This window comes from Schistocerca cancellata, chromosome 5 (assembly GCF_023864275.1).
Source record: "Schistocerca cancellata isolate TAMUIC-IGC-003103 chromosome 5, iqSchCanc2.1, whole genome shotgun sequence".
NCBI classification, from domain to species: domain Eukaryota; kingdom Metazoa; phylum Arthropoda; class Insecta; order Orthoptera; family Acrididae; genus Schistocerca; species Schistocerca cancellata.
In genome coordinates, this window is record NC_064630.1 from 336,474,380 (window position 1) to 336,502,348 (window position 27,969).

Below are 27,969 nucleotides of genomic sequence, written 5' to 3' on the forward strand. Positions count from 1 at the left end.
TTTTTGAGGAAAGTTTTTGTGTATAATTCATTAATATTTTGTGGACCGAATTTCGTCTAGCGGTGATGTGCGTGAGAGAGAAGGGCAAAGTTGCGCGATCGATTCTCGGCTGGTCATCTTCTTTCTTTCTTTTTTTTTTTTGACATTATCTTCTAACGCAGCATGCACCTCACAATGATATGGACATTCGCTAGAAGCGAAATGTGATTCGCATTCCAAGTCACACTATAGGTACTCTGTCCCATGTTGAGTGACTGGTTAGGGACACGCAAGTCACCTAAGTGACGTTTAGTTGATTGCAATAGTTTCAGAACAATTGTTTAGCGAAAAAACATGCGGATTTACACTCATCGGGTTTCAATTTTTTATGCGAAAAGTAAAACTTTTTCCGAGTATAACTGCGGTGTGGGAAGCATTTTTGCTTCATTTACGTAATGAAAGTTTTTTAGCAGCATAGCAGATGATTCAATTGAACTTCAAGCTTTCCGCTGTCCTTGAATCAGACAGATGCGGATACGATTCTTTGCGTAGAAGCGGGACACAGCGTGCCGTAAGAGATCCACGAAAAAGGAATACAGCAATGAGTCTGAACAATGTATCAGTTGGGACTTAGTTTTCTAACAGGACTTCCGTCACTGGCTAAATATTTACATCAAGTGGTTTTCCTGTTTCATTTTATTTTCTTTGTGACCTTCAGTTACGATCAACTTAACCATCCTCCCATAGGTGATAAGCTACAAATTAAAATATACATACCCAATCTCTCTCTCTCACACACACACACACACACACACACACACACACACACACACACACACACACACACACACACACACACATATATATATATATATATATATATATATATATATTGCTATATATTTCTATATATATACACCTTTGTACGAGGCCTGTTCGGAAAGTAAGATCCGATCGGTCGCAAAATGGAAACCACTGTGAAAATCAAAAATGTTTTATTTGAAGCGCTGTACCAACTTCCCAATACCATCGTCATTGAAGCAAGCCGCCTGTGCCTCCTGCCAATTCTCTACGCTGGTCTACAGCTCGTTGTCTGTGCCAGAACGTTGTCTTCATAGCTAGTGGTTTATGAGAGCAGAGATGAAACTCAGGGAAAATCAATTACGGGCTCTATTTTGGGTAATCAAACACTTTCCATCGAAAACTCTACAGGAGCATCTTCAGTGCCCCTTCAGACTGCGGCCGAGAATTGTCATACAGAAGGAAACGCATGGCAGCTACGTTATGTGGGCTGCATGACTTCAGGGGAAATCTCACACCAGGCCCTCGTACTTGGCGGGAGACACTATTGTTCTAAGCATCTTTACATGCTCACTGGTCGCTCAGAACTGAAAACAGCGACATGACGATATTGACGGGTACACTAGAGACACTGCACAACATAACTGTGCAAAGCTTCATCGGATTTTCACTGTGGTTTCCATTTCGCAGCCAATTGGACCTCACTTTCCGAATAGCCCTCGTATATATATATATATATATACTTCCTTCGATTCGTAGAGAATAGTTACATTGGTATTAAGCAGATTAATTGCATTATGATTTGCTCTCATAGGTACCACGAGATGTCACTCCAAACACAAGTTATGTTTGGAGCAGATAACACGCATGCCTCTGAGAATTTTCCTGATGTGGACTGCTTAATTCGCTTAAGTTATATAAAAATCCTGACAACATTGTAGGTAGAGCAACCATAGGTACGAGTACTCGTCTTGGTTGTCAATAAACATCTTCAGCTGTACTTAGTCCTTTATTTTTGCTCATTACTGGTTTCGTAGCAGTAAAAGCCACATCTACCGGTGAACATATTACTAAAGCCTTAAAAGTCTCATGTATGATAGTGATGATGTTTAACTAACGTTGTATTCTGAGTTCCATGCTTAATTCTGCGCAGCGTCCAGTGAACAAATAGCAACCCGGCCACAAATGTGCTACTTGTGCGGAGGCACGGCGGGTCGCTAGTAATTATCTAAAAATAATGTATGTTCGTTCATTTTCTATGTATTCCTAGACCAGCCATCCGATTCCAATGAGTTGTTGTCAGTATGCCCGCAAGGGTTTATTCTGGCGTACAAACCACCTGCCTCCCCTTGGTGTGGGTGTGGAGGTCAATAGGGGGTGACATAACATCGTAATTCAGGTTGATAAGTTTCAACCAAATATATATACCTTTGTATAAATCATTTGTATAAATCCAGGTGTGTATGTGTGTGTGTGTGTGTGTGTGTGTGTGTGTGTGTGAAAGGAGGGGGGGGGGAGGCATGACATGTGAAAACAGTCGATAACGACCGACATTAATACCGAATACATTGTTTTCGAGGTCGGTAGACAGTCCCAATACATCTGCTCCCCTAGGAGTGGGGCTGTGCAGGGTAGCAATGATTGAAAAGACAGTGACATATCAACATATCTCTGTAACGGCCGAAATAGTTTGTACCAAACGTAGTACAAGTATTATGGGAAAAAATACCATGACAGGAAAACAGCCCTAGCATCCATATGGTTGGGGGTGGGGACGATAAGGAGTGGCATAACAGTATAAGGGGCGATCGGAGAGTTTCCATTCGAAGGCCGTGCATTCCAGAATCGGTATGTCAGTCAGGGAAAATCGCCATGAGCATTGAGGTAATCATCCCACCGACGCGACAGGTTGATGATACCCGTCTGATGCGCGAAGAAGTCCATAACTGCCTACTGCACATCCTCCTTCAATATAAATTGAGAGCCCTTCGAGGACTTTTCTAAGGATGGCGTGATAATCGCATGGGGAGGGACCAGCACTTTAGGGAAGGTGCTCGAGTGTCTCTCATTTGAATTACCGTAACTTCTGTGTTTCAACATATGCGATATGGGGATATGCGTTATCAGGAAGCAGCAACATCTCTTGGTGCGTCATTGCACAATGGTGGTTTTCGACAGACATGTTGCACCGTACACATTCTTCTTTGGCCAATGGTTGTCTACTGGTGTTTAACCTTCGACAGCCAAGAAAATAAAATTAGCTCGCTGGTCCTATTTGGAGACATTTGGTATTAACGTCGCCATTACGTTTCCGCATTTATAGCAAGCACGTCGAAAAGGCACGAATGACACACAAATCCTTTGTCTACATGTCGGTACTTATACACCGGCATCAGAGTCACGCTACATTGCATACGCTGCTGTAATGCCCTCAAACAGAAACTTCCTGACTGCCCTCTCTTTACAAAATACTGTGGGGATAAAAAATCCTTAGTGGTGGGAAGGGAATAAGAGGGGGCGAAATGGAAAAATGTTCGAAAACAGAGTGTTCATGTTCCTTTTCTGTATTGGAATACTTTATAAAGTAATGTCTACCTCCTACCTGTGTTGTCCAGTGCGCCAACCAGGACGCGAGTGTGAGAGGTGCACGAGTATGTATAAAGGAGCAGGCGTCAGCAAAAACATTTTAAAATTAAACACACACAAATTTATTTTATTTGTTTTGTGCATGTAAATGTGTCTGCTTTGTACGTGCGTACCTGCTTAGAAAGAAAATGAGGTATCGGAAGGCCTGATGGGCGTATTTCATATTTTAGGAAAGTAAGGTCAGATTAGGCGCGAAATGGAAACTGTGAATACCCGATGGAACTTTGTACAGATGTGTTGGACAGTGTCTTTAGTGTGCCTGTCGACCGCTTCACGTTGCTCTTCTCAGTTCACAGCGAAATATGATTCAAATGGCTATGAGCACTATGTGACTTAACTTCTGAGGTCATCAGTCTCCTAGAACTTGATGTTGTTGTTGTGGTCTTCAGTCCTGAGACTGGTTTGATGCAGCTCTACATCCTTCTGAATTTGCTCAGTATATTCATCTCTTGGTCTCCCCCTACGATTTTTACCCTCCACACTGCCCTCCAATACTAAATTGGTGATCCCTTGATGCCTCAGAACATGTCCTACCAACCGATCCCTTCTTCTGGTCAGGTTATGCCACAAACTTCTCTTCTCCCCAATCCTATTCAATACTTCCTCATTAGTTATGTGATCTACCCATCTAATCTTCAGCATTCTTCTGTAGCACCACATTTTAAAAGCTTCTATTCTCTTCTTGTCCAAACTATTTACCGTCCATGTTTCACTTCCATACATGGCTACACTCCATACAAATACTTTCAGAAATGACTTCCTGACACTTAAATCTATACTCGATGTTAACAAATTTCTCTTCTTCAGAAACGCTTTCCTTGCCATTGCCAGTCTACACTTAATATCCTCTCTACTTCGACCATCATCAGTTATTTTGCTCCCCAAATAGCAAAACTCCTTTACCACTTTAAGTGTCTCACTTCCTAATCTAATACCCTCAGCATCACCCGACTTAATTCGACTACATTCCATTATCCTTGTTTTGCTTTTGTTGATGTTCATCTTATATCCTCCCTTCAAGACACCATCCATTCCGTTCAACTGCTCTTCCAAGTCCTTTGCCGTCTCTGACAGAACCACAATGTCATCGGCGAACCTCAAAGTTTTCATTTCTTCTCCATGGATTTTAATACCTACTCCAAATATTTCTTTTGTTTCCTTTACTGCTTGCTCAATATACAGATTGAATAGCATCGGGGAGAGGCTACAACCCTGTCTTACTCCCTTCCCAACCACTGCTTCCCTTTCATGTCCCTCGACTCTTATAATTGCCATCTGGTTTCTGTACAAATTGTATATAGCCTTGCGCTCCCTGTATTTTACCCCTGCCACCTTTAGAATTTGAAAGAGAGTATTCCAGTCAACATTGTCAAAAGCTTTCTCTAAGTCTACAAATGCTAGAAACGTAGGTTTGCCTTTCCTTAATCTTTCTTCTAAGGTAAGTCGTAGGGTCAGTATTGCCTTACGTGTTCCAGTATTTCTACGGAATCCAAACTGATCTTCCCCGAGGTCGGCTTCTACTAGTTTTTCCATTCGTCTGTAAATAATTCGTGTTAGTACTTTGCAGCTGTGGCTTATTAAGCTGATTGTTCGGTAATTTTCACATCTGTCAACACCTGCTTTCTTTGTAATTGGAATTATTATATTCTTCTTGAAGTCTGAGGGTATTTCGCCTGTTTCATACATTTTGCTCACCAGATGGTAGAGTTTTGTCAGGACTGGCTCTCCCAAGGCCGTCAGTAGTTCCAATGGAATGTTGTCTACTCCGGGGGCCTTATTTCGACTCAGGTCTTTCAGTGCTCTGTCAAATTCTTCACGCAGTGTCGTATCTCCCATTTCATCTTCATCTACATCCACTTCCATTTCCATAATATTGTCCACAAGTGCATCGCCCTTGTATAGACCCTCTATATACTCCTTCCACCTTTCTGCTTTCCCTTCTTTGCTCAGAACTGGGTTTCCATCTGAGCTCTTGATGTTCATACAAGTGGTTCTCGTATCTGCAAAGGTCTCTTTAATTATCCTGTAGGCAGTATCTATCTTACCCTTAGTGAGATAAGCCTCTACATCCTTACATTTGTCCTCTAGCCATCCCTGCTTAGCCATTTTGCACTTCCTGTCGATCTCATTTTTGAGTCGTTTGTATTCTTTTTTGCCTGCTTCATTTACTGCATTTTTATTTTCTCCTTTCATCAATTAAATTCAATATTTCTTCAGTTACCCAAGGATTTCTACTAGCCCTCGTCTTTTTACCTACTTGATCCTCTGCTGCCTTCACTACTTCATCCCTCAAAGCTACCCATTCTTCTTCTACTGTATATCTTTCCCCCATTCCTGTCAATTGTTCCCTAATGCTCTCCGTAAAACTCTGTACAACCTCTGGTTCTTTCAGTTTATCCAGGTTCCATATCCTTAAATTCCCACCTTTTTGCAGTTTCTTCAGTTTTAATCTACAGGTCATATCCAATAGATTGTGGTCAGAGTCCACATCTGCCCCTGGAAATGTCTTACAATTTAAAACCTGGTTCCTAAATCTCTGTCTTACCATTATATAATCTATCTGATACCTTTTAGTACCTCCAGGGTTCTTCCATGTATACAACCTTCTATCATGATTCTTACACCAAGTGTTAGCTATGATTAAGTTGTGCTCTGTGCAAAATTCTAACAGGCGGCTTCCTCTTTCATTTCTTAGCCCCAATCCATATTCACCTACTACGTTTCCTTCTCTCCCTTTTCCTACACTCGAATTCCAGTCATCCATGATTATTAAATTTTCGTCTCCCTTCACTATCTTAATAATTTCTTTTATTTCATCATACATTTCTCAATTTCTTCGTCATCTGCAGAGCTAGTTGGCATATAAACTTGTACTACTGTAGTAGGCGTGGGCTTCGTATCTATCTTGGCCACAATAATGCGTTCACTATGCTGTTTGTAGTAGCTTACCCGCATTCCTATTTTCCTATTCATTATTAAACCTACTCCTGCATTACCCCTATTTGATTTTGTATTTATAACCCTGTATTCACCTGACCAAAAGTCTTGTTCCTCCTGGCACCGAACTTCACTAATTCCCACTATATCTAACTTTAACCTATCCATTTCCCTTTTTAAATTTTCTAACCTACCTGCCCGATTAAGGGATCTGACATTCCACGCTCCGATCCGTAGAACGCCAGTTTTCTTTCTCCTGATAACGACATCCTCTTGAGTAGTCCCCGCCCGGAGATCCGAATGGGGGACTATTTTACCTCCGGAATATTTTACCCAAGAGGACGACATCATCATTTAATCATACAGTAAAGCTGCATGCCCTCGGGAAAAATTACGGCCGTAGTTTCCCCTTGCTTTCAGCCGTTCGCAGTACCAGCACAGCAAGGCCGTTTTGGTTATTGTTACAAGGCCAGATCAGTCAATCATCCAGACTGTTGCCCTTGCAACTACTGAAAAGGCTGCTGCCCCTCTTCAGGAACCACACGTTTGTCTGGCCTCTCAACAGATACCCCACCGTTGTGGTTGCACCTACGGTACGACTATCTGTATCGCTGAGGCACGCAAGCCTCCCCACCAACGGCAAGGTCCATGGTTCATGGGGAGTTCCTAGAACTTAGAACTAATTAAATCTAACCTTAAGACAGTACACACATCCATGCCCGAGGCAGGATTCGAACCTGCGACCGTAGCGGTCACGCGGTTCCAGACTGAAGCGCCTAGAACCGTACAGCCACACCGGCCGATTCAGAGCAAAAACTCATCACATATAAATTCCTAAAACAACAGTGTCTTCCGCCAAGTGTGTGGATCTAGAGAGAGATTTCACCTGATGGTATGCAGCCCCCATAACATAAATGTCATGCATTTCTTTCTTCAAAACAATTTTCAGGCGCATTGTGCAGGGGCAATGAAGACGCTCCTGCAGCGTTTTCGATGGTACGTTTTTGATCATCCACAATACAACCCTTCATTGGCTCTCTCCGATGTTCATCTCTGGTCACATGAACCGCTGGCTACGAAGACATTTTGGCACAGGCAGCGAAAGGCAGACCAGCGCACAGAATTGGCGGAAAGCACAGGCAGCTGCTTTCTGTGACGATGGTACCGGAAAGTTTGTACAACGCCACTACAAATTTCTGAGTCGGAGCGACGACTATTTAGAGAGGTAGCTGGAAAGGGTGGCTAACTGGAAAGGGTGGCTAACTGTTGCGAATAAAAAATTTTTGATGTTCACTGTGGTTTGCATTTTACGTCGGATCTGACAATAGCCCCCGTAATTACTCATTTGTCAAGGATTTAGTATTGCTCGAAACCTACTAATAGCTTTCCTTTAACATATCTTACGAAATTTTAAGGAATTCATATACCAGTGCAATACTACACCTGTATTTACCTGATTCTTTCACTGCAACACAGAGGTCGCAGATCACGCTGTACAGCAAAATGTGGGAGTTCATGAACTCCCGCAAGCACGTGTTCGTGCGAACGTACGACGAGGGCATCCGAAGAGTGCGTACGTCGAAAGGAAAGTACGCGCTGCTGATCGAGTCTCCTAAGAACGACTACATCAACGAGAGGGAGCCCTGCGACACCATGAAGGTCGGCCGCAACCTGGACGCCAAGGGCTTCGGTATCGCGACGCCATTGGGATCGCCCTTAAGGTAACAGGCGCTGCGATGCTGCCCTTAGTTGAGGCGTACGAGCTATGGTCTCAGTTTATTTCATTTTTACAGCCCCGTTCTTCGATCGCTAAAAACGGAACCGTTTAGAATTACTTTGTTGGCCGTCTGTTTGTCTGTCTGTCAGTCCGATTGTTAAGACAACTCCTTCTCGAGAAAGGGTAGCCGTATCAAGTAAAAATCTGTGCTACATACTACGGTCTACGGTCCCTTGGCGGTGTAAAAAACAGAGACTTCTAAGTTAATGCAATCAACAGTACGGTCATTTACGTCACATAATTTGTACCCCGTTGACCCGGAATCATGAAATTGGCAACAAACAAGGTTTGACTCTACAGTTGAAAGAAAAAAATCCGAAAATTTTTAATTTTTCGTTATACTCGTATATAAATGTATTATATTTTATATACTTTGTCATTATGTATACGTATTTTGTTGTCATCCGACTGAATGTCCAGCCTGCTGTTAAACCTCTTTACCTCACTAGCAGTAACGCGTATCAAGTTGATATTTATGCCACACACGAAAGTCTAAGGCATGTGGGCAGTGTAATAAATGTAAGCATCTAGGTCATTACCATCAAAAGATACGAAAACTTGTATCACATATTTTGATACTCGCAGACTCACTCATCAAAGTATGTAATCATGAAATTTGACAAGAAGCAAAGTTTCACCGTATGAACTAAAGGAAAATATCCGAAAACCGTTAATTTGTAATTATATCACACAAAAATAATTCTTTTGTCATTTGTTACACGGCTACAAATTTAAAATTAAAGCGTTCTAAAATATCTTAGAATTTTCGGGACTGATAATTTGTCTGTACCAGCGTCGATAATAGGCATAAATTGCCGGGACTGTCGATTATCGGAATGGATGAACTTTCCAAATACTTTGACTTTGTACGGAACCTTCGCTGTGTGAATTCTAGACTCACTTATCTGGCTTTTAAATGTTACAAGTAATTGTCACACTTTAATAAGAAAGATTAAAAAGAGGGAAAGATGAGGGCTTCTATTAAAGGGAGACGTGCATATTATAAGTTAAAAATAATAAAAGATTATTGTCTGTGACAAGGGTCTGGCTTGTGACAGGGGATCTGACGGTCACCTTTTGACTCAGATCACAATCGAACAGTGTAACGTATATGCAACCAATACCGCAACTACCAGTACACGGAATCTAACCTGCATTACACCGTGTGCGTATTATGTGAGTGTCAGTTTCACTGTTCTTTAAGCTCTCAAACAGATCGTTACATGAAAAACTAAAAACTAACATTTGGATAAGCTATCTGAGTCTGTTTTTAAACAAGAATTTACAAGTGACACAGAATCTGACTTACGCAACGGAATTTACTGGATTAGAGTCCATGACGTGTTGTGATGTATCAGTGTCTCTGTTTTGGCCCTACGTTTTGCACTCACCTCTTTAGATGACTGCCTTTTTCCATGTGGTTTACAGCAATTCGCAGCAAGATGCAGCAGCAGCGGCTAAAGCTTGTTGTTATTAAGAATGAATTTAACGAAAAGGAGTTTTCCTGGGTCCTGTTAACTATTAAATAACTTTTGAAAAGGGATTTAATTAATTTAAAAAACTTAAGAATCAGTATGAACAAATACTAATAATGGCAAAGACAATGACATGTATGTAAATAATGGCTGAGTACCGGATTAACAAATTATTTCAGTTTCAAAGTTACACTAACATTTAGTAGCCACAGCATATTATATAGATGTAGAGAATAGTTATTGTTTTTGGGAGGATAAAGAGGCTTCTTTAACTGACAATCAAAACGTAGGATTATTGCAAACTCGGACTAAGAATCACGAGGCTAACCCTGCAATTGCTTTTGCGCTATGCTTGCGAATTTGATCTGCCATCACCGAGTTGAGGGCAGTGTAACACGTGTTCTGTCTCCGAGCTCTTGACCGATACTACTACTTCCCCTCTCGCAGACAGACCTCGTCTCACAGCAGTGCCTAGAATCGCGCTCCCATGTTTCGCCCTCAGATTGTTGCTATCGATAACTGAGTGCTTACGAATTCAAATAGGGTTGACTATATTGTGTTCAACGTAATGGAGAGTTGTGACACACTCCTTACAGCAGTTCAGTGTCTTAAATCGTGGGACAGACTTCAATCGTGCCTTGGCACCAGGATGTTTTTCGCCAGAACGAGAGCAGCTTTTGAGTAAATATGGTTGCATTAGGATAGTGGCAGTAGGAAACTTTCTTTGGTATTCTGTCTCTTAAAGAAATAAAAATACAATTAATGCACTGGTAAGAAGTGTTTCACTGAACATCATTGTAGACACATCACCGTAACACGTTAGTAAATGTGCAGATTCAATGTTCGGACTCTGACATGAGCAACACCACGTTTTTCTTTCTTTATTATCAAGGTAATAAAGCTTAATGGTGACCCTCTTATACAAGAGTTAATTTGTTTACAGTATGTTTCGAATTACATTTTGACAGGCTACTGAACCGTAACGAATTTGCATTCTGGCAAGCTGTGGCGTTGTCTGTGAGGGTAAAGAAGGTGTTCAGACATACAGGAGCTGGTACTCAGCAGAAAGAGCTTACTCCCAGCACGCACAGCAAGAAGCAACATCACAAGTACACAAATAATAACTATAAGGGACAGAAACGGAAATAACAACTGGGAAAAGATAGGACCCTTTTGTGACAGAGAAAAAAGGCCATATGCGTTAATTTTTCAGGTGCTGTTTGACAGTGGGTGAGTCAGTACTGCAATGAATCGTGCGAAGGGAGAAGCGTAGCTTATTCAAGATGCAGCCAGCATCAACAGAGACGGAGTTTGCGAAAGTTCTAGTTGTATGAATCAGCAAGGCTGGGATTCTAGACAAGTGAGACCTTGTGTTGCGAGTATGATGACTCGTTCTCTGTTGACACTTGATGGGATACACGTGCATTGAGGTGTCGAAGAAGTAGCCGTGCGTAGGAGGTCATGTGACTTTCCGGCGACCACCCCAACTGGGTGACGTGGTCACAGAGACGGATGTTGCGGATGTGTCACATACAGACCTTCGAGGCTAGTTCTACCATTTGTTCAGCTTCTCCTGTCTGGTTAGATTACAACGTGATATCTTAGTATAGGTTCGGCAGGAGGAGTAGATGCAAAATTAAGTTCTGTACATAAAATGGATATATCATCCCCTACTCTCCTCTGAGTATGGGACATCATCATCATCATGTTAAGAAATGTTAATGTAGAACTATTGGAGGCATAGGAACAAGTGAAAGACTTCCTGCAAATGCCGTCAGTATTTTTTGTCCACTTGAGTTGCCCATTGAAATTTACACGTAGGTTATACAATGTTTCCTGATACGGTACTGATAAGAATCAAAATTGTTCGTGGAGTTTAGAAATACTTCTACATCTATGGAAAAAGCAGGTCCAGAGATGGAAGTGCTATGGTTAAACTTACGCTGTACTGGTATGTTGAAAGATAATGTGAGCTCGTTGAGGGGAGAAACTCCACCTGAAGAAAGCGAAATTACGGTTTCTGAGTCGAGTGATTATGAGGATACGACAACAAGAAATTCGTCTTGTTTGTCTGGCTAGACTCTGCCTCTCAGTCACGATCGAAAATATTCTACTCACTCGCTTGAAAATGTATTAGCCGCTCAAGAACCTGTTGGACGGAGAACTATCAGACGTAATCAACCATTAAGATCCGGAGAAAATATGGAGAGTATAGAGCATTAACGTAAATTTTTCATTTGTGTGCTCATAATGTCCGTAGTTGCTTTATAATTCTTGAGGATATTTTTGTTCTGTCACTGCACCTATGAAAATGGATAATTTTTTTCACCTGACGCATTTCGCTTTATTGAGCTACAGCATAATTCGTGGTATGTAATTAAGTTGTATACATTTTGATTTAGATCGAAAAACAGTTCATTATGAGTAGGTTGATTTGTACATACGGTAATTTTTCGGCTGATTTCTCGCTTACATAGGGAAATGCCCTCTGCTAGCACATCGCTGTTTTTCTGAGTTAGACACTAATAATTTTGGTCTAATTTTTAGATACCCTGCAGCACTATGCATTTCATATGTTTTTGACAACACATTTTTCTGCACATCACTGTATTCTGTTTGTTTTTGTTCTTCAAGTACACTCCTGGAAATGGAAAAAAGAACACATTGACACCGGTGTGGCAGACCCACCATACTTGCTCCGGACACTGCGAGAGGGCTGTACAAGCAATGATCACACGCACGGCACAGCGGACACACCAGGAACCGCGGTGTTGGCCGTCGAATGGCGCTAGCTGCGCAGCATTTGTGCACCGCCGCCGTCAGTGTCAGCCAGTTTGCCGTGGCATACGGAGCTCCATCGCAGTCTTTAACACTGGTAGCATGCCGCGACAGCGTGGACGTGAACCGTATGTGCAGTTGACGGACTTTGAGCGAGGGCGTATAGTGGGCATGCGGGAGGCCGGGTGGACGTACCGCCGAATTGCTCAACACGTGGGGCGTGAGGTCTCCACAGTACATCGATGTTGTCGCCAGTGGTCGGCGGAAGGTGCACGTGCCCGTCGACCTGGGACCGGACCGCAGCGACGCACGGATGCACGCCAAGACCGTAGGATCCTACGCAGTGCCGTAGGGGACCGCACCGCCACTTCCCAGCAAATTAGGGACACTGTTGCTCCTGGGGTATCGGCGAGGACCATTCGCAACCGTCTCCATGAAGCTGGGCTACGGTCCCGCACACCGTTAGGCCGTCTTCCGCTCACGCCCCAACATCGTGCAGCCCGCCTCCAGTGGTGTCACGACAGGCGTGAATGGAGGGACGAATGGAGACGAGTCGTCTTCAGCGATGAGAGTCGCTTCTGCCTTGGTGCCAATGATGGTCGTATGCGTGTTTGGCGCCGTGCAGGTGAGCGCCACAATCAGGACTTCATACGACCGAGGCACACAGGGCCAACACCCGGCATCATGGTGTGGGGAGCGATCTCCTACACTGGCCGTACACCACTGGTGATCATCGAGGGGACACTGAATAGTGCACGGTACATCCAAACTGTCATCGAACCCATCGTTCTACCATTCCTAGACCGGCAAGGGAACTTGCTGTTCCAACAGGACAATGCACGTCCGCATGTATCCCGTGCCACCCAACGTGCTCTAGAAGGTGTAAGTCAACTACCCTGGCCAGCAAGATCTCTGGATCTGTCCCCCATTGGGCATGTTTGGGACTGGATGAAGCGTCGTCTCACGCGGTCTGCACGTCCAGCACGAACGCTGGTCCAACTGAGGCGCCAGGTGGAAATGGCATGGCAAGCCGTTCCACAGGACTACATCCAGCATCTCTACGATCGTCTCCATGGGAGAATAGCAGCCTGCATTGCTGCGAAAGGTGGATATACACTGTACTAGTGCCGACATTGTGCATGCTCTGTTGCCTGTGTCTATGTGCCTGTGGTTCTGTCAGTGTGATCATGTGATGTATCTGACCCCAGGAATGTGTCAATAAAGTTTCCCCTTCCTGGGACAATGAATTCACGGTGTTCTTATTTCAATTTCCAGGAGTGTATGTGTTGTTGTTTGTGTTTCGTAGTGTTGCCAACATAACCTTTCCACTACTTGTCTTTCACATAACCGTTCTTTTTATTTTTTAATCAGATTATTGGATGTGTGTAATTCTATTTAATTATAATCAAAATACCCACGGATGTACTGCCGGTCTACAGTGTCCAACGGGCACAATATTTCGGCGATCATACATGTCGCCATCATCAGGTGAACTGACGGACTGAGCTCCTGTGTACGTGCCGGCACGGAGATCCGTACGCTATGGCTGCTCAGAGGGAACTGGATTCGGTTGCGGCGGCGGCGGATTTAAATACCCTCCGCCGCGCGCTCCCTCCACCGTCCGCGCCCCGCGCCACGGTCGCGCGGTGGAACAGATTGCGACGGCGTCTGAGATGACGTCGGTGAGACGGCTCTGTCCGCCGTGGTCGTCACAACTATACGCTTTCTCGATTTACTCTTGATTAACCCAATCGCTGGTTCCCAAGCCTTGCTAAGATTATAGCCACAGTCATGGTTTATGAGGTCGTTATTGGTGCGAATTTCGATGGCCTCTCTAACAACGCTGTCCCAGTATCTCGACGTCTGTACCAGAATCCTCGTGCGTTCGTACTCCATAGCGTGATTTTCCGACAAACAATGTTCAGCGACCGCCGAATTGCTCGGTTACCTTCAGGTTGGATGAGTCAGATATCATGGTGAGTTTTGACGTCGTTTCCTTGTTTACGAGGGTACCCCTGCGAGAGTCACTAGAATTGATAAGTCAAAAGTTTAACGAGAAGACCACTGAACTTTGTAGGCATGTCTTGACTTCCACGTATTTTCTTTTTAACGGAGAATACTACGAACAAACGGAGGGAGTCGCCATGGGTAGCCCACTCTCACCGGTGGTAGCGAATTTGTACATGGAGATACTTCGAGGAGGAAACCCTGTCGTCATCCGAATGGAAACCTAGTTGCTTTTTCGTTACGTGGACGACACGATCGTCATCTGGCCACATGGTATGGATAAACTCCTTGACTTCCTTACACATCTAAACTCCATACACACCAACATCAAATTCACTATGGAGACTGAAACCGAGGGTAAATTACCTATCCTTGACGTCTTGGTCAAGAGAAGGGCTGACGGCACCCTAGGTCATGGGGTGTATCGGAAGACAACGCACACTGATCTGTATTGGCACGCAGACAGCTGCCACCACACTTCACAGAGAAATGGGGTACTTATAACTCTAGTACATAGGGCGCGCACTATCTCTGACGCAGAGAGTCTACCCCAGGAACATCTGAGAACTGTATTTCGAAAAAATGGTTAAACAGAGTGGCAGATTCAACGTGCTCTCCGCCTAACCACTACAGCACAATCTGTGGAGAAGGATGAAATCACGAGGGAGGAGGTAGGCACTGCGTTTATTCCATATACAGGCGCACTCTCGGGGAAAATCGACCGCATTTTGAAGAAACACCGGGTGGGAACTATGTTTTCTCCTCAGAATAAAACTCGTGCACTGGTGGGGAGCGCCAAAGATGACCTCGGTTTGAGGAAGGCCGGCGTGTACCAGATTCCGTGTCAATGTGGCAAGTCGTATATTGGTCAGACGATGCGTGCCGTCGACGATCGATGCCGTGAACACCAGAGGCACACTCGACTGATGTATCGGACCAAGTCGGCGGTCGCTGAACATTGTTCGTCGGAAAATCACGCTATGGAGTACGAACGCACGAGGATTCTCGTACAGACGTCGAGATTCTGGGACAGCGTTGTTAGAGAGGCCATCGAAATTCGCACCAATGCCGACCTCATAAACCGTGACTGTGGCTATAATCTTAGCAAGGCTTGGGAACCAGCGATTGGGTTAATCAAGAGTAAATCGAGAAAACGTATAGTTGTGACGACCACGCTGGACAGAGCCATCACACCGACGTCATCTCAGACGCCGTCGCAATCTGTTCCACCGCGCGACCGTAGCTCAACTCTAGATTCACTATTTAATTATGTTTTTGTGTATTTATTTACTGTGTAGGAGCAGAGATGGAATAAAAGTTAGGGATTTTTTTAAGGTAATGTGGAACCATAATGTGTGGACGTAAGTATATAGCAGTGTGATGGAGTGTGAGTGAGAGGAGAAGGTGAGGAACGAGAAGTGAAATGAAACTGTGAGTGGGAAGTGGGGCGGGGGGACGTGTTGTGGGAGAGTGGGACGGGGTGAAGGATGGGAAACGCTCTTTTCTTTTCGATTTAATTTTTTCAGTTATTCTATACAGAGTCTGGTTTCCAATATTTATCTGGTCATTAAGTAACTGTTTATTTTGTGCTAATGGTTTTTGTATCCGGAAATGTTTTGAAAAGGGGGGGAGGTGTCCATCATTACTGATTTTTATAATTTTATATTTTTTTCAATATTGCTTGGTCTATGCTCTTCTTCTTTTAGATGATCCTAAAATGTTGAATGATTTGTACAGTATTTAAACGCTTTGATGTGTTCGTTATATCTTGTGTCGAATGTCCTGGCAGTCATTCCAATGTATACCTTCTCACAATCTCTGCAACTGAGCTGATAGATACCACATTGTTGGTATCTGACTGGTTTGATTCAAGTTTTGGGATGTGTTTTGGTATGGAAGGTCTAAAACACAATGTTGAGTCCCAGCAAATGGACAACAGATACAAGATCTTGTTATAGAATCTGAATATTTTCCCACTACAGAAGAAAGAAATGAAAACAGTAGTGTAAAAACATGGCTAACTATGGAGTTAATAAAAGAAGAAATTAAAAACATAGCTACATAGATTGAAAAAAAACAAAAAATTCAAAATTAATTGTGATTAAACAGCTTAAAAATCTAAAGAAAAACCTGCAAGCAGCAAATGTTATTATAGCAACATTTGACATAGATAATAGTGTTGCCCTAATGAAAACGAAAGAATACATTAAAAAACAGAAGAATTCATCAGCAACAACATCATAAAAAGGTAAAATCAAAGCCCAACTAACAGATTTCAAAAACTTTTTAAAAGCATGCTCAAAAATGTAGCCCCCAACATGAGATGTCAACCAAAGGTCCACAAAGAAAGTTATCCAGTCTGTACTATATTAAATTTTAGAGCATCTCCTACATACCTACTAGCAAAAGTAATGTAGTCACGCTCACCCAGTATCATAAACTAGAAAATGATAGAACAATCAGAAATATGTCTCAACTGGTAGAACATAAAACAGACACTAAAATCCCTGACACAGCAACATTGATCTCCTTTGGCGTAGAAAGTATCTACAGTTGCATTCTTGTTAATGAAACCAAAAAGTAATTGAAGAAAAACTTAAAACACACAACCAGCTACCTCATGAACGCTCAGACGAAACCATAAAATTATTACAGTTAATAACATGAGAAAATTAATTTGAATTCAATCAAGAATACTATATACAAGAAGAAAGTTTACCCAAGGATTCACCTATTTCAGGAATATTAGACAACAGTTTCATGAATCACATAGAAAAATTGATATTTCAAGACATAATAACAAAGAAAAGCAACAACGTCATCTACTGGTACAAATACATGGATGACATAATATGCATCGTAGATTAACATAGAAACAGAATACAGTAACTACACAAAAATATAAAATTCACAATAGAACAAGAAAACAGACTCAACTTCTTAGACAAAACCAAAAGAAAAGGCAATAATAAACATACATTTGACATATACAGAGAAAGAAAACCCACAACAAGAGACACTATCTTAAATGCAACTTCAGACCCTCCATAGAACCACAAACAAGCAGCAATCAGATACATTTGAAACAGGCTGAACAAGATCCCCCTAAACACTTTTAATTACCAGAAACAATTAGCTGTTATAAAACAAATAGCATTAAAATGGACACAAAGAAAGAATGGTAAATAAATTAAACAAAAAAAATTAAAGAGATAACAGATGAGAAAAACTAACCAAACCACATTACTTCGTGCAACTTGCACTACAACAAAAAAAGGCATACAATGACCTATCACAACAAATTTACTCATAAAATAGGTAGCCTGTTCAAAAAAGAAGGCATAAAAATTGCTAAAAAGAACAAACAATTCCATAGGAAAGCACACCCCAAAACTAAAATCAGAACCAGACAGATACCAACAATGTGGTATCTATCAGCTCAGTTGCAGTGATTGTTAGAAGATATGCATTGGAATGATTGGCAGGGCAATCGACGCAAGATATAAGGAACACATCAGAGCATTTAAATATTGTACAAATCAGTCAACATTTTCGGATCATCTATAAGAAGAACACCATAGATCAAACAACATTGAAAATGATGTGAATTTCAAAAAATTCAGTAAAGACAGACACCTTCTTCTTTCCATGAAAATTTCCACACACAAACAGCACTAACACAAAATAAACAGCTGCTCAAAGTCCTGATAAATACTGGAAACCAGACTCTATATAGAATAATTGACAAAATTACATGAAAAAGAAAAGAGTATTTCCCATCCTTCACCCCCTCCCACTCTCACATAATCTCCTCCCCACCCCACCCCCCCAGTCAAAGTTTCATTTCACTTCTCGCTCCTCACCTTCTCTTATAACTCACACTCCATCACACTGCTATATACTTAGGTATGCTCATTGCTATTCCTTCATTACTCTTACACAGTACATAAATACACAGACATAATTAAACAGAATTACACACATACAATAATCTAATTAAAAAATAAAAAGAATGTTGTAGGTGAAAGACGAAGTAGTGGAAAAGATATGTTAGCAACACTACAAAACACAAACAACAATACATACTTGAAGTACAAAAACAAACAGAATACAGTGGGGTGCATAAAACTGTGTTGTCAAAAACATAAGAAATGCATAGTACTGCAGAACATCTAAAAATTAGACCAAAATTATCAGGGTCTAACACAGAAAAACAACGATGTGCTAGCAGACGGCATTTCCCGATGTAAGCGAGAAATCAGATCCAAAATCACCGCAAGTACAAATAAACCTGCTCTTAACGAAGTGTTTTTCTATCTAAATCAAAATGTATATAACTTAATTACACAGCACTCATGATGCTTTACCTCAATAAAGCGAAACGCGTCTTGTGAAAAAATCACGCATTTTGGTAGTTACAACGACAGAGCAAAAATACCCTCAAGCATTAACGTAATTCACCCAGGATCATAAAATGGAACAAAGTTATTAGTAAATCAGAGGGTAACGGGAAGAACACCGGAACAAAAATCTCTAAATTTTCTGTATGGTGCATGTTATAGGAGGAATGTCGCCAAAAATGTGAGTTGGTGGACATATGCCAGGCACACTCGATTACGTAAAATACTGATTGGGCAAAGGGTATGGAAGTCTGAAAGCACACTCGACACACACCAGCGTAATAACATTTCCTTGGTCAATGTAAACCGACAACTGTCTACTAGCAAAATAATGTTATCATCAAATACATCATAGGTTGGACATTTGGTACGTTCCGTCTTCAAAACTGGTCAAGCTGTATTTTCATTGGTCTTTCTAAAGATCTTTTGCCTCTTGGTTTAAGTTATTTTTTGGTTTAGTGATTTTTGCATCTGGAATTCGGTTTATGTATTCCTTCCATCTTAATTAATATTGTTTTATTGTGTGAATTAAGTTTTGCGTATTCAGTTCAGTACGAATGTCGTCACTTTTTTATTTCATCAAACAATATCCAGCCATGTGTCTAAGGAAGTTCGTTAACATACTTCTTTTCTCTGTTTATCCCTGTAATTTAGCGACCAGTTTTAAAAACTTAGGGCACTGCAGATACATTTTAAACCTTGGAGAACTTCAGTAGTTTTTGTAAATTTCTTTCCCACCGTTATGCTTATATTTCTGAGGAAATAGTTGAATAGATGAAACGTATTTTGTATTTCATTATTTGCTCCATATGCATTATCGCACCCAAAATATTTAAATGTATTAACTTACTCTATGATCTGCATATCAATTTTTATCTTAATTCACATGGACTGGTGTTTTAAAAATTCAGTGGATTTCGTCTTCGTAATGGAGATCTTTAGATTGCATTCGCAGGACATATCACTTAAATTTTTAAAAAAAGAAAGAAAAAAAAGAAAACAGGTTCTTGTAGGTCATTTTCATTCTGGCTAAGAATTACTTGGTCCTCAGCAAAATGAAGTGAGCTGAGGACTACATCATTAATTTTAAAATGTTTCAATGTCAGTAGCCAAGTTTTGGTGTCATCGCTGATACGTATATATTAAAAAGAGTGTGTTTAAGGGGAAATTCGAGTTTAACTCCTTGGCTTATTTTAGCTATATTATGTCTGCTGACCGCTATTTTTCTCTGTATTTTGATACTGATGTAAGAACGCTGTACACCTCTTATGAGATGGGCTCCCTCTGTTTCTAAAAGTTTCCCATAGCTTACTTAGTTATTTCCAAAAACCTTTACGTAGAAAATGAAGGCAAGAAAAGTTGATAAACTGAATTCACGGTGTTTTTATGTTAGTTGTGCCATAGTGAAGATAGAGGCCAGAGATGTTCTCCCTTAGCAGAAAGCGTACTGGGCATATGATAAGTTTCAGCGATTGCTGATGGTCGTATTGTTAAAACACTACCATACAATTTATAATATGCACCACTGTAGTTCCCATATTCACGTCTATTCCACATAAAACTTGTGCCCTAATATTGCGGAAATGGAATGTGCTATTGAAGTGGAGTTTTCACAGAATGGTTCGGTAGTCAGGAGCTCCCAGTGTTGGCCAATAAACAGATTGTAATAATACTTATAAAGTGTATTTTTTGAGCAAACATACAATTTTTTAAATGTAACAGTGTGTATTGACACTATCAAACTAAAAGTAGGATAATTTAGAATGTCAGCGCTATTTGTTGCAGGATTCTAGTGCCAGTCTTTACGAGATATCTATTATTGAGAGGTTCCCACAAACACGCTTGTTTGAGTACAATACCTATAGTGACACACATTAAAAAAAAAAAAAAGAAAAGAAGTGCTTACATTAGTTACGCGAATTGTGACCAGTAACGGAACAATTCACCATCACAGGTTGTGTTCTAAATGACCAACGGCGGTGGTAATACACACTTCCAGTCTGTCATGAAACGACTGCTGCACATTTCAGCGAAGATGAAGGCTGCAGTTATACGTACGTATCTGCATATTATCAAGTGTCAGTGGTATGTCCTTGTAGATAGCGTCTTTTGGCTTTCCCCACAGTATACTTCTACAGGCTTCAAATCAGGGGAACTGGCCGGCCAAGGTACAGGTCCTCTGTGTCGAATCCAACGATTTGGAAACAATTCGTGAAGCCATGCTGAAGCAGTTCGTGCACTATGGGCTGGACAGTCACTATCTTGGTACCTCAGGTTCCTCCCAGTCTGTTGAGGTATGTCTTCTAGCATGGAAGATGGTCTTTCAGGAGGCTACGTTACTTGTGCGCATTCAGTGTTCCGTCTATAAATAACGGACCAATGAGCTGATGGTTCACTATCTCACACCACACGTTTACGTTACACGGACACAGACGTTCCACCTAACCAAGCCAACGGGGATTGTCAACGAACCAGTAGGATATGTTTCCGTGGTTTACCCGGTCATAAGTGGTAAACGTGGCTTAATCACTAAACAAGGTACATAATGCAATAATGCATCCGGGGTATCCTGTCTTAATGCCCATATACAGAATTTAACGCGATTCTTATAATACGTTTGCATTGAGCTGTCGGTGGAGGTAAATGTAATAGGGATGGAACCTATGTCGATGGAAAATGTGTAGCACCCTTGCCTGACTCATGCTAATTGCTCGTGAGCTAACGATCGGATCAGCTGCAACAGCAGCAAGAACATTCATTTGCCCCTCTTCTGTTGTCAGTTGTTTCCTTCTGTTACGTTGTCTAGGTATTACACTACGACTTTCACGTAACTGGTTGAAGAGGTTGATAAATAACTGCCGAGATGGTTGACGTGTACTGGGACATCTTGCCGAATATGCTGTACGAGAACGAACGGCCTTCTTTCTACACTCTCCACACACCATGAGCATCTCAGCTAATGCTTGGACTGTGACATGCTGACTAGGAAGTCGCAGTGCACTGAATGAACGAACAAGCTCTCTGTAAGAAAACATAAAAACATCGAACCTATTAACTTCGCAGGTTGAATGCAACAAACAAGTGCTGCTGTGGAAACTTTTCAAAATTCGATACCTCGTAAACTACTAGCACTAGAATCCTTCAATAAACACCACTGACGTTCTAATTTATCCTGCTTTGATCCTGTTAACGTCAATACGCATTGTACCATGTAAATAAAGTACGTTTGCATAAAATTACACTTCCTAATTATTATTGCAATCTGTTTATTAGCTAACAATACAAGCCCATGACTACCTATTCATTCTGTGAATATTGCACATCAATAGCAGTTTCGATTTTCGCAATATTTCAGTCATATTCTGATGTATATATATCATATTTAGCAAAACACAGTTCCTGTTCATTTGAGCTATCACTGCTGTATCATGATTGATGGTATTGTGCGAAATTGAACTCATCAGACCAGCAAATAGTTCTCCAATTGGACAATTGGACTACATGTAGCACTCCAAAATACTATAACGTAATGGCGCGAACATCCCTCGAACAGGAAAGCCACATGGTTTAGAAAAACCGCTAACGAACGTTGACTGAGAACCAACTGGCTCACGAAAGACAACACTGATACAGTAACTTACCAAAGAATGTGCGAAAGTGTCGGTATCGATGTATATTGGAACATGCTATAGCAAGATCTCGAATGTAGTAACAGAATAGTTATTACAATTCATAAAAGATAAAAAATATTGTGAGGAAGTGAAGGACCCAACTATCAGGTAGATTTCAAAGCTGCCTTCCATCTTTTAAGTAATTTTACTCGTATTTGGTCTTAAGACACATCTGGACATGTGAATACTCTTGTTTTTTGCATTAGATGCCTTGTTATTATCTGACACGTAGTTTATAACTGTGGCAGAGCCTCTAGCTGACCATGTGTGTTTGTGCATGTGTTTACGCCTGAAGAATGTGTTTGTTATCGTTAACTCATTAATTAACAAGAACGCGTTTGGTCTATATCTTTTCGTGTTTTTCCGTTCAGAAGCAATAACATTTGACCCTGGGATCTCACCTACCCTTGCATCTAATTCTCCTGCTATTATCAGATTATCATTTTTGTTTATGTTGTATAGGGTTCTTTGCAAAATGTAGTAAATTTCTACATTGTCATCATATTTCCCTTTTGTGGGGTATATACTCCATTACCGGTAAGGAGCCCCTTGGTATCTTTATTCTGACCTGAATTATCCGTTCACTGATGATGAAGTAAAGTTGTTGATTAAAGTTTTCTTTCACAGAACAGCTGCTCTAGCACAGACCCTTACGTTTCAAGAGACTTCACTGTAGATCATATTTATTGTTGTAGAACCTCTTGATTTCTTTCTGGTTCCTGTTAAGATGGCTAAGTCAGTTTATATTTTTGAAATTCATTTCAGTGTTCTACTTCCTAATCACTGAAACTGCGAATATTGAATATAGCCATATCAAGTCGTTTGTTGCAGGTTTATGCCTATGTCGTCTAAAATCTATGAGTCCAGCGTGCCTTTTTCTGGAGATTCTGAGTAACACTGTAATTCCCGCGTTACAGGATACCTGTTTGCATCCAGGGCAACTAGGCGGTGAGGCTGCTACCTTAGGCATTGCAGTACAGTGTTTTTTCTGTTGGAGTCGTCTCCCTTTGATGTTTGCCTTTTCCTCACGCTGTTTCTGATCCCTGCCAAAGAGACTTGGGTGGCCCTGCCAGGAGTTTAAGCTCCAAAACAAAATGTTTTATGTGATAAATACTTGCTCCAGATCTTGACTACTGATGCAGAAAACTACCGCCTCTAAACTATTGGTCGTTCAGAATTCTAAAATTTTGCACTTCACAAAACAAAAACACGTAGTATCCTATAACTATAATATCAATAAGTCCTGCTGTAATCGGCCAGCGCATATAAATACCTAGGTGTAGCACTTTATAGGGATATGAAATGAAAAGGTCACCCAGGTACATTTGTAGATAAAGCAGTGGTAGACTTCGGTTTATTGGTAGAATACTGGGGAAGTGCAGTCACTCTAAAGGAGATTGCTTACAGATCACTAGCCCGACCGACTTTAGAATGTTGCTCAAGTGTGTGGGTCCCGTACCAGACAAGACTAACAGGTGATATCGAACTTATACAGAGAAGGGCAGCACGAATAGTCGCAGGTTTCTTCCGTGGGAGAGCGTCACAAAGATACTGAAGGAAATGAACTGGAAGGCTCTTGATGGTACACGTTAATTATTCCCAGAAAGCCTGTAGAAAAGTGATTCAGGAACCGGCCTTAAATGATTAATCTAGGAATATAGCACTACCCCCAACGTATCGCTCACATAGGGATCGTGAAGATAAGATTAGAATAATTAGTGCACTCACAGAGGCATTCAAACTAGCATTCTTCCCGCGCTCCTTACGTGAATGGAACAGGAAGAAACCCTAATAACGGGTACGGTGGGACGTACTCTCTGCCATTGACCTCACGATGGTTTGCAGAGTACAGATGTAGATTTAGCTGTAGATCTAGATCTGAAACAGTCAGAGATTTCATAGCAACAACAAAGGAATCATAACAGAAAGGTAGATCTATACGTCGCCCTATGGGTTTCCGGCCTCCGATAATCCTAGACGCTGACCGATCAGCATCTACTTGTATTTATTTTCACAATGCATAGACATATTGTTTACATTTGTCATTGTCTTTGCAGTAAACCTATCAGTGACTAATTATATTAATTGTCACAATAGGAAGACTTGTTTTCAGTAGTCATGTAGTTTACAATAAAATAATATTGATTCAATAACTGTTGCATTTTTCTTCATTTTGTGAAAATGGCCATGTACAGTTCCGGCTGCCTTATGGAAGAACTCTTTGTAGTTTCATTAACTTTATTATTTAGATCATAGTTACATTGATCCTAAAATCGCGAAACAGCCAATAGTCCACTATATCAGCGCTTTTTGCACGATGTCGCAAGACCGAATACTCAGACGCAGATTCGAGCAGAATTTAGAACAATATTCATTTCAGGTTCCTGCTCACAAACATGAGGCCGATCTGATGAGACTTAGTCACAAAACGGGTCCGTCTTTGGAAAAGAAGCTCTAAATAAATCTGATAGCGATAAATCGAGTTAGGTGGGAACTACAGCACATACATAGTTATGCAAGCGAATTGTCAGTTTTTGGACCTGGATGAGAGGAAAGCTACGTCTTATCATGTGGACGATACTCCAACACGATCAGCATCAAAAACACTCTAAGTGAGGTGCATTAACAATTTTTCCTCAAGTTCGATCGTCAGTCAGTCTTAGAATTTTTATATGTCAATCTTTACTTCTTACGCTTCTAGCAGTGTTTGTTATCGTGAAAAATACCGAGCTGCATTGTGGTTGGGAGTGGTGTTCAAAGCAATTTTAGGGTTGACGTCAGGTAACGCTTTACAGTGTCCTACAAATAAATATGTCACAGGCTGATATAAACGACAGTATTTTTTGCGATGTAAGGTGATCAATAATTATTACATTTTCTAAAATATGTAGCTGTGGCTACTTCTGAAAGAATGACTTTTTTTGTGGTGCATTCAGTTTTACTAGAACATCAGTTAATATCGTAATTCTTATACTGAAACGCACAGTTATTCATCTGCGAACATGACATCGTAAGAAGATATAAACTGGACGTGTGAACTCTTCGGTGATGTTGCAAGTTCGCACTTAATGAAAGCTCCTGCGCGATGAACGGAACGACATTTCGCAGCGGCTCAAAACCTGAACCGTATACGTGGAAGGTCACGAAGGTTTTGTGCGTGAGATACATCAGAGAAGTATGAAACCTGCCCCGAATGATTTGCTGCATTTTAAAATACGAGTATTTATGGTCTTCTTGATGTATAGGGCAAGGAGGATAAGTTACATTTGAAAGGATAAACTGTCACAGCACTCTTTAATTGACTTCTCTTGAAAATGTCTGGTGATCCAACCTGAGATACTCCAGAAATTTTGACTTCCATATATAACAAAAACTTTCTTTTCGTGACACATTTACTGCAAATAAACGAAGCATCATATCAAAATTTTCGTCATTTCAAAAGTTCTCGAATGCCGCTAGTAAGCGACATAAATATGTATGAAATGTGTACTTTTGCTATGTATTGATAGATTTAAATGTTATAAGAAATACACTAAATATTTGTCCCTATGCGTACTACATAACTTGGTTGACGTCTTCAAGATAAGTTGATGTTTTGATGCGCCATTGTATTTTATTTAAAGAAAGCGTTATTAGAAATGGTTTTATTTGTTAACATATTGCTTAGTTAAATTCAAAAATATTCCTGCAAACACAAAATTATGGCAATAATAAGTTAATAGAATCTCATATTGTGATGGACAGTAGCACAATGTATAAATGAGTTCCAAACTGCTGCTTTACAGGGATGAGATTAATTTGGCGGTATTGTCGCTAATAGAGAATGGGGAGCTGACAAAACTGAAGAACCGCTGGTGGTATGACCGTACTGAATGCAAGCATGGCGACAAACAGGTATTTATAGTTTACGCTTTCGGCACTTTTCCAGTACATTTTTATACAATTTGTACGTCGAAGAAAATTTCAACTTTGATTTCCACTAGTTGATATAAATGAATTATCTAGACTATATTACTACGTTTACTTAATATACACCATTACAGTTACGTATGTCTTTCATATTTCTTGTACTTCGATTCCATACTGCTTTCTAACATGAAATCTAATATTTTAGTAGGCACTATTATTTTGGATAATGCAACTACGATAATATTAAAACTGTTTCTATATATGTAAAGCGGCGTTACTGCAGAATACAGTTCGCATAATAAACCCGTCATGTTTCAGAAGAATTATTTTCAAAAGGCTACTAATTTTATTTCTGCAACATAGAGAGTATATCATTGTAAGTCTGACCGATGCAATCAAAATAATTTATATTCTCCCTGTAGCAGAGTTTTGATTTCACGCAGATTCAATACAGCAAAGTTTTCCCATTCGGTAATATAGGAGTACACAGATAACGCCAACAACGAAGTAAGCGTAGGGGAAGAGAAGGACAATAATTGTTTTGTTCTATACTGTTAGCCTCCTGACTTTCTAATTGTACAGGATATTTCTTTGTATTCAGAGGTAGGTATTTAATTAAACAAATCGTTCACGAACTTAATATCAGAATACGTGCATTTAACCTTTTATCTCACTCTAAGGCCCTCGTTAGGCCGACATTTCGTTATTTGTAACTCCATCGACGTCATAGCCATTAACGACGATAATTCCCACTGGATATACGAAGATTTTTGAGAAAATTGTTACCTTGTTTAATTACAGAGGCTGCTCGTTGGCGTTAAATTCACAAAGGCACCAACGTTATTCGGCGCGTACGGAATGCGAAATTCATATTTCGTAACAGATATTACTTCTGCAGAATTATGTTTTAATTACAAATGGACTCGCGCATTAAGCAAGTAAACACTTTCACGCTAAACAAAACAATCGAAAGACGTGGAAATTTGTACGTTTGAGAGCAACCCGATAGCAATTTTCTGTATATATGCTTGAAGTAAACACAACTTGCATCTTGTACAACTGGCTGTAATTTCTGTTTATTTAAGACATTGAGATCCACTTTTAATATTCGTTTTCTTTAATTGTTCTCTCTATCGCTCTCTCTCTCTCTCTCTCTCTCTCTCTCTCTCTCACACACACAATGAAAGGTAGGTGAAGTTCATACGAAATGCATATTCCCTTTTTGAGAGTAGTCCCTGGTGTTGGAAACAAACCTCGCCACTCAGTCTTATAGCATCTTACTTGACGTCTCTAAATTCTCCGATATAGAACATTTCGTATTTTAATAGCCGGTCTCCACCACACATTAACAAAACACGACTGTGCTTTAATAGGTTACTTTCATGTTCACCCAGAGTTGCCCATATGTTGTAATCCAATTTAGGACAGAAGACCACTCGTTTTCTTGAGCCTGTTACCGAATGGTGTGTTACAGTAGACACATATTCGGGAGGTCCGTGGTTCAAATCCCATCACACCGGCCATATTTAGGATTCCGGCGTTTCTCTAAATCGCTTAAGGCTGGTTACTCTGAAAAGATGGTTATGATT

At 40.8% G+C, this 27,969-nt stretch overlaps 1 protein-coding gene across 1 annotated transcript in view; it reads left to right on the top strand.

The window, feature by feature from the left end:
* Positions 1-27,969, top strand: part of LOC126188270 (glutamate receptor 1-like) — a 1,232,223-nt gene that overhangs the window by 1,172,283 nt on the left and 31,971 nt on the right. The window contains exons 15-16 of the mRNA XM_049929849.1: positions 7,840-8,084; positions 26,257-26,365. Of these exons, the coding sequence (XP_049785806.1) occupies positions 7,840-8,084; positions 26,257-26,365 (354 nt within the window). The remainder of the gene's footprint in view (positions 1-7,839; positions 8,085-26,256; positions 26,366-27,969) is intronic.